The sequence below is a fragment of the Teleopsis dalmanni genome, chromosome 2, assembly GCF_002237135.1.
Source record: "Teleopsis dalmanni isolate 2A chromosome 2, ASM223713v2, whole genome shotgun sequence".
NCBI classification, from domain to species: Eukaryota; Metazoa; Arthropoda; class Insecta; order Diptera; family Diopsidae; genus Teleopsis; species Teleopsis dalmanni.
Genome location: NC_051847.1, coordinates 118,964,748 through 118,975,545, shown reverse-complemented (window position 1 = coordinate 118,975,545; position 10,798 = coordinate 118,964,748). Strand labels below are relative to the sequence as shown.

The 10,798-nt window shown below is 31.8% G+C and overlaps 1 protein-coding gene across 1 annotated transcript; it reads left to right on the top strand.

The window, feature by feature from the left end:
* Positions 1 to 418: 418 nt before the first annotated feature.
* LOC119686301 (protein bride of sevenless-like) lies at positions 419 to 6,048 on the top strand. Its single transcript, XM_038100854.1, has 5 exons — positions 419 to 582; positions 2,768 to 3,196; positions 3,258 to 3,707; positions 3,774 to 5,218; positions 5,658 to 6,048. Exons 1-5 carry the CDS (start codon positions 540 to 542, stop codon positions 5,910 to 5,912), a joined length of 2,622 nt encoding a protein of 873 aa, XP_037956782.1. The 5' UTR covers positions 419 to 539; the 3' UTR covers positions 5,913 to 6,048.
* Positions 6,049 to 10,798: the final 4,750 nt, after the last annotated feature.

The following is a 10,798-nucleotide window of genomic DNA, read 5'->3' as shown; positions in this document are numbered from 1 at the left end:
AACATAGATGAGATAATAATATATCTCTAAGTTGAAACAAATACCCAATGTTTATGAGTTTCCTTATAAGAAACCACATGCATAAATCAGTGAAATAAGTGATATACTCGTAAAATCTTATATAGATTCATTTGTATTTCTATTTGGAGTATTTATCATAGACTTCTTATTTAACAGTTCTATGTAAATAAATTATATGTGACTGTTATGTTCTTTAATGCGATTAGAATGCAACACTTGAACAATACGAAAGTAAAAATTTAAATCTACTTAAAAATAAATAAAAAAAACTGGTGGAAAAAATACCATAATGTGCAAATAAACAGTTATTTTCTTTCTGAAATATATATGGCTGTATCTAAATATTGAAAATAGATGTATATTTTCTAAAAAAAAATAAAACAAAATAAAATAAAATTGTGCCTAACACACTTTAACGTTAACAATAAAAAAAAAAATTCTCAAACCCTAAAAAGTGAAGTAAAGCAACAAATTGGAGCAACGATTGAAAAAAGTGGCAACATTTCACGGAATTCAACATGAGTTGGAAATTCAGAATGTTGAGTTTCAAGCAGTTAAGTGGTAAGTTTAATCAGAGGTTTGATTAAATTTTGGATAATATCCAATTATTTTGTAAAATTCCAATTAACATTCTTCTTTACTAATTCTAACGAATTTGCCTAACAAACGATGTGACTATTAGTCATATATGATATATCTAGAATTTTTAGATGTCTTGAATAATAGAAAAGTTGGTATATGGTTGGTTGGTTGCAGTGGCAGGTCATAAGATACCTTCAAATGTACCTCAATTAGCGATTTTTCGCCGTTTTGTTACCACATTCCTCGCAAGAACCCTAGTATAGAAGAGTAGAAACTAAATCCATCCCACTGAATTTAGATAATTTAATTGGTATTTCATCTTCACCATTGAGCAGTCTGATAAACTATCACAAAAGTATTTTCCTAAGAACCTATATCTTCTGGATGCTAGAGCTGGGCAATCACAGAAAAAATGTATTATTTTTTCTTTCTCCTGCGGGTTTCTACATCTACTGCAGTGAGAGTTATAGGGAATACGCAGTTTCTCTGCGTGAGTTCCTATACACCAATGACCAGTAAGAACTGCAATAGGCCTTGCAGTGTTTACGCGATCTCTTTTGAAAGTTGGTATAAATGTAGCAAAATTTTTATTTTTTTAATCATTTTTATAAAATCTGTTAGAACATTATTAAATAAAAGTAATAGTTTTAAGACTTGTTGACCAATTACTTATAAACCTTAACAATTTTTTGGAATGGTTTAAGTCAAGCAAAAATGGATTCAGTGAACAGTAGAATAGTATAATAATACAATAATATAATAATACTGCAAATTATCGAAGCATTTCAATAAAAAGTATAATCTTAGGTACATAGGTATAGGTAGGTAAGAATAAAGCGCGATTGAAAGAATTTTAAATGAAAACCGAATTACTTGTGTGTATTTGCCTTCTATACACTAAAATTTTTCTGCTATCTCAAAACGTCTACAGATCAATATTCACTTAGTTTGCATAAAAATCAACTTTTTTTTATATTATAACTGAAGGGTTCTTATTAGCATTTCTATTAATTTTTTTATTACTAACATTATTCCGATGAACACGAGCTATCTAATTTTGGAAAAGTTTAGTTTTTTTTAAAAAATGTGTTTATAATATTCTATATATAAACGACCTATAAACGCCAGGTTCTTCAAATCTATTTCTATTTTCCCAGAATATAACTGTTAAGAGTTTTGCTTTATGTAATGTTATATTGGGATTAGTATATCAATATTTTTTCATACTCTCTCTTTTATTTCTAGTCTAACCTTTATTTTAGAGAATGCTCTATATCTTTGTTTAATTATTATATTTAGGTTTCATATCTTCATTACAGTTTATTTCTTTGTGGCTAGTAAATCAGATTATATTATACTTCTGACTTTTTAAGATAAAAATTCTATTTTATATACCTTTATTTTTTTTGCCACAAGTATTTTTAATAAGGTAATCCCATTCGAGGCTCTGTCTTATGCAACTTTCACGTTCATCCATCACTACCACAAGCTTACGTTTTACAACGTCTTAGTTCTAGCTCTATTAACTACATCTTGCTCAATACTGGTTATCTTATCTTTTAGTATTATCGGCTTAGGCTTCCTACAACATATTTAGTAGAAGATTTCATGAAGTCAATTAGTTTTCTTGTGAATCTTAGTTAATATGTTTTTATAATCGTCATTACATTGGGTTGGCGATAAAGTTTCTCTAGTTAATGGTTATATCGCTGTTTAGTTCTTAATGTCCAAGTGTATCATGGAGACATATATATCAAAAAAAATGTCCTTGTATAAAATGAAATAGTACTTATATGTGGAAATTATAATGTTTTACGTTTTGATGTGGATTCCAAGGTATTGTATATCCGAATTTCAATTACAATATATTCAATTACAATGATGATTTAACAATTACAATGATAATAAGTTTTGTTTTTTGCTACTACTTCTTTATTTATGAAATCTTTGTTAGAGATGGGAATTATTGTATATGACGTGTGCATCTATTGGTTTTTATACGTCTTCATCGAACCCTTATCATCATATTCCATTAAGAAAATTAGCAAAATGAGAAAACAATTTGAATGTCTCTGACTTTATAAAAAAATATATTTAATAATACCATATAAAAATAAAATTAGTATGTTCGTAAAATTTATATAACTCTTTATATACTTTTAAGCAATACTGTGGCTCCTTTGTCTGCTATGCTGTTTGATAGCTTCCTCCATAGCCGATAATCCACCGACGAAAAAACCAAATCTGCCCAAAATAACAAAACCAAGACCTTCAATTATAACCTCAACTAGTACAACAACAACTACAACAGAACCGTCTTCCACAACCGTACTTTCAACATCCACAACAGACTCTGATGGCAGCAGCAGTTCCACTACAACCAATGGTGTACCCGATATTTGCCTCAATGGTATTAAAGCTACAATATACAATTCTGCGGAAGATAGTACCAATGTCATTTATGAAGAGGATTTCGTTGATGTGATAGAACGAGACGTGTTAGTAAGTGTACTGACGACAGACACCATCTCAGCATTGTTTGTTATGAATCGCATAAACCAGGCCAATATAATCGAAGCAGATTTTGAAATTGGTAAATACCCGATAGCGAAATATAATATAACATAATGATGATATATATTTGAACAATCTAGGTATGCGTGCCATTTATGTACAATCTGAAAGTCTGGCCGAGAATTTGCTGATACAGGAAGTAGAATATTTGCAGCAATGTGTTCGACATGCAATAGGAATCTTTATAGACTTTGACCTTTACAAAAGTATGGAAGATACAATTAAAGTTTTAGAATACAATATCTGGCCTATTCCGAAAACAAGGGCGTTTCTATTTCCCAGAGTTGCTCATTTACTATATCAAATGCCGTGGGGTGAAAAAATTGCTTCTGTTGAAATAGTGACAGAAAATTTGGAGATCTACAATGACTTCATGGAAGCTGTGCGCCACGAGCACATGTGTCTAATGCACTTCAAAAGCGAATACAATATTTACATTTTATTCGGTAATAAAATGGCTAATAATTTCAAAGAGAATGGTACCGTTTTTGCAGTGCCTACTGAGCGAACTGATCGTGATTTTATCACAGGTAACTTCTACATACGAGTAAAATGGTATCTTCAAATCTTTTAATGTTACGTTTATTGTTTTCTAGACTTACCAAATAAATCCTTTGTGTTGATGGAGAATGAGATTGATCTGCGTGTTATTGATCAAAATGTGACAGAACTCACTCTGGATGAGGCGCTGATAGGCAAAACTGTATTACCTTCGCGTGTTTTAGCACTAGCGAACCCGCTACTTGATCTCATGCGGTGGTTAAAAGGTTCTCTTATCAAGAGTTGCAAGCGTGAACACGATACCATCATTTTTAATACTTGCCTTGACTTTCTAAAGTTCATAGAAGACTGGCAAGCTCCTGACCAGCGTAGACAGCTTGAACTTGCAGAAGTGTTGGATTTGTTGCGCATGCGTAAACTGGCATCATTAATGAACTTTCAGATGTTTCAAAAGAAGAAGGTAGATAGTAATTCTGCTGAGAACCAAATGGAGTTGCTTGAAATTGCTGCTCAGAATTTTGTTAGCAATGTTACCACCTACTATCATTACAACCGTGAAAATCACACCAGTGTTGAGCTGAAAACCAAATTTGGACAAGTTTTTAATTGCCAATATAGCACAGGAGACAATACACGTTATCCATTTTTATTTGATGGTGAATCGGTTATGTTTTGGCGTTTGAAGCTCGATACTTGGGTCGCCACAGGCATGACAGCGGCAATATTAGGTGTTATCATTACGTTAGCAATTTTGGTATTCATCGTAGTGCGAATCTCATTGGGAGATGTATTCGAAGGCAATCCGGTTACTTCGATATTATTACTACTCTCACTTATACTACTATTTACTTCGTTTATTCCATTCTCTATGGAGTATGTGGGTGAACATCCCAATTCCCATATCACCTTTGAAGATGCGACTACATTAAATACGCTCTGTGCTGTACGAGTATTCTTAATGACGCTTGTGTACTGCTTCGCTTTCTCGCTGTTGTTGTGTCGAGCAGTTATGTTAGCCTCCATTGGGTCTGAAGGTGGCTTTTTGTCCCACGTAAATGGGTACATACAGGCGGTTATATGCATTTTTAGCATATTCGTACAACTTGGAATGTCCATACAATTGCTGGTTGTGATGCAAGTTGCTTCAGAAAGTGTATCCTGCGAAAACATGTATTATGGCCACTGGCTTTGGGCGCTAATGGCATACGATTTAATACTACTACTATGTGTAGTAGGTTTAGTGCCTTTCATATATCGATCCCAACGAAATTATAGAGAAGGAATTTTAATTGTTATTGGCGCTGTACTTGTCTTCATTATATGGATAATTTGGATAACTATGGCTTTGTTCGGTGATGAATTGCGAGATGCTGCTATACCGTTAGGACTACAAGCAACTGGCTGGGCTATATTGGTAGGTGTGCTAATACCAAGAACATTTCTAATAGTACGTGGTATTGAACGTTCGGATATAGCACAGGCCCTACCCTCACTCACATCGCTGGCTTTTGCGCAAAATAACCAATATTCATCAGAGCAGGTAAGTTCTAGAAGTGTGATAAAATTAATTAGCGCTATCAATTTTTTTCAATAATTTTTAAATGTTTTAAATAAGTTTTATATTGTATTATCCAAAATATAAAGTATAAAAGAATCAAGATGATATATTTAAAAATTATTATACTTTTCATGATCCTATCATTTTAAAATACATATAATAAGAAATATAATAAATATATTGATATTATTAACACTTATTAATTTAAATTATTAAATTAACACTTATTGAAATTATATTTCTATATAAACATAAATTTAAACAACATAAAATAATTATTTCTCATGCGTTATGTATAAATTTCTTTTTTTTTCTCAAAGTAAAGTGAACTTTATTTCTCTAATTATTATTATTAGTAATTGATTTATATTCAACAATTTTCTATTAAAAAAAATTATTTTTTATTTTGTCTACTCCACAGAGTGTTTACGAATGCGTTAATCCAGCCATGCGAAATTGTTCTCAAGAAGAAATTCATCAATCGCCAAGCGAAATACCAACTCTTCCATTACGTGGTGGAGGACCACGTCGCCAACAATTTTTTGCCAATTTACGTCAGGCTAATGCAAACATAAATCCACAGAGGCCACCACCACGTCCACAACCTGGCAGCCCCCATTCGTCACAATCCTCATTGCCAGGTACACCAGATAACAGCAAAATCACACGTTTTTAAGAAAAAAAAGAAATATAACCAAAACTTGAATTCAAAGAGATTGAAGAAAGGACGTCTTCAATAACTTCTTCGAATTTCTAAGTTACGATTTTTTTAACAAATTTGCGCTGAAAAACCAAATTTAAATTAAGAGTCATTTATATCTAGTCAATATATTAGTATTAAAAATAAATATTTAAAATCCTTACATATGTATTTTTTTTTTTCGTTTATCAGTAAAGAAGATATATTCTCAAGCCGTTTAAATACATCAGCGGAGAGCATATTCTCTAAGATAGTTTTATATTTATTAAAATAATTTACTTAGAAAATACATAATATGTTATTATTATAAAGTGCAGACAAGTCCAGAATTGTATATCAGATTATTCGTTTGTCCATTATTTTTGGTATGTGAGTGACTTGGTATGTGACTCCTATTAATTTTCCTATTATTTAAGGCCATAAATTACATATATATGTTTTAAATGTGTTGATTTACAATATATAGTATAACTAAACTTTTAGTGTTCGTTAGAAATATTTTTAAATGTATTTACTTGTTAACGTATGAGATATATTCTACAAATCTGTACAGTTGAAAAACCATGGAAAAAACCAAATATAAATATAATTGTGTCTCAATATGTTTAAATAGAACACTGTACACATGTCCATTAACATGTGGTCAAAATAATCTCACTAAGCAGATTTTTGCAAGTCCATAGGTACTCTTCATCTATAGTAAAAACTTAGCTTCCTTTAAGAAACGTGAGTATATACTTAACAACTCATTGTTTGAAGGATATTTTATACTCGTTTTAAGAGTTTTTGAAGAAGTAATTGATATTTAAAAGAATATTAAAAAAGAATATTAAAGAATATTAATTTTTTTTTGATGCAAAATCATAATTGTTGCTTTATTCTGAGGTCCGTTGTTATTCACAATTGTGCTAAGCAAAATGATTAGTTAATATAATAAAACAGTGTTTTTCCTTCTGTGATACATAAAGTATACATTAATAAAGAACTTTTTCACAGAATTTAAATTTCGATAAAATTTTTATTTATATATATTTTACCCGATCATTAGGTGTATATCAATCTTCTTTAAATGTCCCTCGCGGAATATCTCATAGTACTGGATCCTCTTGCGCTAATTTTACATGACTTGTCGGCAAGCAGTTAGCAATAGGTCAGTGATAAGTTGATGCATGTACGTTTTCAAAGCATTTATAGGTTACGGATTCTCCGTATTAACACAATTTTTTGCATAACCCTATAAAACAAAGACAGTCGTGACAACCGCATAATCTTGTCAATTCACATCACCAAAATATGAAATTAAACAACAAAGAAATTTCCCAAAACGAGATGTGTTGTGTGGCGTGTGGTTAATCGTGTGGTTAACCCTTCAGTTGAAATTACATATCTCCACAACTATATCTTCAATATTAAAGAAGAGTTGTCATATGGATGTAGCGATTACAATGAACAATTTGTATTATAACTTCATAATTTTTAAAAGTTGCGTGGCATAACTGCAGACAAAATACCACTCAATGTATTCAGTTATTGTGGATTTAACAGTCTTTCATCAATAAGTTATGCAAAAATTAGCCTCGGAGTGTTGCAGCAACTAATACTTATATTTACATATATAATTTTATTTCATATATTTTTTTTAAATAATACATTTATCGCATTATTGTTAATAAAAAATTGTCATAATAATCATGACGGACCAGTTTGACTTAAGTATGTCTCTCTATTTAAGGGGCTTTGCCGCGTGCCCTTGGAAGCCAGTACACATAGCAACGTGTCTGATTGCATTTAACATGGAAAATGCCATCGTAATCTTTGTTGTCCTTAATGCAAGTTGTCGCACAGCCTCCATGAGGCACCCGTAGATAGTTACCTAGCACCCGCTGGGTAATGAACTAATAGTGTTGTCCTTAATGCAAGTTGTCGCACAGCCTCCATGAGGCACCCGTAGATAGTTACCTAGCACCCGCTGGGTAATGAACTAATATTGTGTACACTGTACTGCGTGTTTTATTTTCAGGACTTTAAATATGGGTTGTGCACAGAGTTTGGCACCCGTCGCGTAAAATCAGCTGCCAATAAAAGAAGTAAAGATGCCTCGGAGTTGGAAACCGCTTAATAATGACGACCGGACCTTCTATATGGAAGATGCCTCTATCCAACTGGCTGAAGCCCTCAATAAATGTAAGGCCAGTCAAACTTATGTAACTCGAATTTTCTATAATTCACTCTAAACAGAGTGCAACAGGGTTTGGAGAGCAAATTATGTACATACAAATACAAAAAAATTCTTAAACTCGAAGTCTCTATAAGACGATCCTTGTCTTTGTAAAATGTTAGTTCGAGTTATGGAAGATTGTCTGTATGTGTTTCCTTAACATTGTATATCAAAAATTCAATTCAAAAAAACAAAAAAGATATGGTAAATAATTAATTCATTTATAAGATAATTATCTATAGAATAAGAATATTAAAATATTATCGGAGCCAAAAAGAACTTTCGTTTTTTTGTTATATTTTTTCTAATGAATCTAATGAGTTATATTCCAATAAACTTCACGTTTCCATTTAGTGTTGTATAATTATATGAAGGATTTACGGTTGTGAAATAGAATTTTAAAGTTTCTTGTTCGTGTTATAAAACTTTAAAGCTTTTAGCTATAAAGCTTTGTGAACATGTGAACATATTAACTTAGCTTCAAGTTTAAGTTATCACCATAAAGTATAAAAATAGGAGCAGTACCAAATATGTTATGGTTTTGGGATTCGATATTTTGATTATTGTTCTTATTACGCTTTTGTTTTCTTGGTCAACTGACGTTAAAAGCACATATTGGTGGTCTTGAATAATAATAAAATTAACATACATTATATATTTTATGTGTCTTTGTTTATTTTTTAATTATTGCATTTATATGAGCATGAGTACGTTTCTCTGCATTATATCGAATATGCTACTCGTATGTTACAGTTCAAGTTCGTTAACGTTTCTTTTAGAATAATTCATTCCGAAATTCTGATCATAGGTAGTATGTATACTTTGTATGAATTCTAATTAGTTTGAGTCTCTATTGGTATAGTAAGCTTAAAACATCCACAGCAGTTTTTATGATACGCTATGCTCAAAATTTTTGTTCTTAGTACTGCTTTCTACAAATATTCATTTACAGACCATGTATGAATGGGAACATAGGTGGGACCATTCCCAAAAATCAAGATGGACGCATTCGTTAATTCCAAATATAAGAGTTTGGATTAACCGAGGATCTGGAGACTTGGGATTTCAATTAACACAGTTTCTTACGGGGCATGGCTGCTTCCGTGAATACTTATACCGGTTTAGGCTAGCAAGTAACCCGTACTGTCAGTCTTGTCCAGATAAAATTGAGAGTCCTGACCACATAATTAGAGACTGTATAAGATTCGTAGATACTAGACAAAATCTAGAGACACTAATTGGGGAATCCAGCCCTTCTACTATGGTAATGCAGATGTTGGCAAGCATCGAAGAATGGAGCTTTTACAAGAGCATAATCTCTAGAACAATAAATACTGTTAGAGCGGACGAAATACTTAGTACACAATCGGAGTGAATGCACGCTAAGTGCTCTTCTAACCTGCCCTGTGAAGGAATACCTTTATTGGTCGTACTGCAGGGATTTTCAGGATTTTGAGTTGAGAATGTAGGGGACTTTTTAGTCCGTAGGCATGTATGACTCAATTTGAGTCGTGCATGAATCGGGCATGCAAATGGTACGGGCCATTTGTATCTTTTGAAGATTTTTCCCCCAGGTCCGATACCAAACAAAAAAAAAAAAAGACCATGTATGGTTTGACTAGGTTTTTACTTAACTCTTTTCTAATAGTATTAAATTACAACAATGCAATTTTATTTGTAATTATTTATTGTTGTAATTTATAACTATTCAAAATATTCTCTATTGAAAATAATATTTTATATTTAGAGTTCAGTTTTTTTAGTCAAGACATACGTTAAAATTCAATTTTTCTCTTTTCTGTAATCGGTTTTGCACATATGTATTTATAATATGGTTTGTATTTTGACAGCAAACTTACAAAATTTTCCGGACAATACTGTTTTACTTCATATATTACATTTGAGCTCAAACTGTGCAGAATCAATATATGGTATATAGTCGATTGTTGTTGTTGTTGTGATTTGAGTTAGTGCTACTGCACACTTTTACTCTTTTGTGACTGGAAGGCTTATCCCTGCCCCATACTAAACTTTAACTATACTAGAATCATTATTATTTATTTATCTTCAAATTGATGACGGACTGTAGATCAGCATATCTTCATGTACGTCCAGAGGTGGACTTAAAGTTTATTAGGGCGGGGTTGGGTAACGTATTAACTTTTATAAATAATTTTAGAGCTCTGTCCTTGATATATTTTTTCACTGAGTCGATTCTTAGATCTCTATGCATATCTGTTGTTCTAATATACCAAGAAATCTTAATTAGTCTTCTTATCTTTAATTACTTTATGATTGTATTTGAGACTTTGCTGTAAGTTACACATCCGTAGAGTAGTGCTGGCCTAATTATTTGAGTATATAATAACTTTCTATTTTTGAGGTAGAAGCGATTATTATTAAACAGCTGCTTAAGGAGATATAGAATTTCAGAGCAACTATTTCGTTTGCAATTCATATGTTTATTCCAATTAAGTCGTTTGTCAAAAGTGACCTCTAGATATTTTATGCTTTCCTCCCACCGTATCTCCATATCTCCGTGCCACTGACGCTCACTCCAGAAGGATGCTGTCCTCTCTTTCGTGTTATGAATATAGTCTTGGTTTTGTCGTTGTTAATTTTAATCTTCCATTTCTGGAAGTAT

Coding starts and splice junctions, on each gene's coding strand:
- LOC119686301 (XM_038100854.1), top strand. CDS start 540: ATGAGTTGGAAATTCAGAATGTTGAGTTTCAAGCAGTTAAGTG. Junction 583..2,767: donor GAGTTTCAAGCAGTTAAGTG/GTAAGTTTAATC, acceptor TATACTTTTAAG/CAATACTGTGGCTCCTTTGT. Junction 3,708..3,773: donor TGATCGTGATTTTATCACAG/GTAACTTCTACA, acceptor ATTGTTTTCTAG/ACTTACCAAATAAATCCTTT.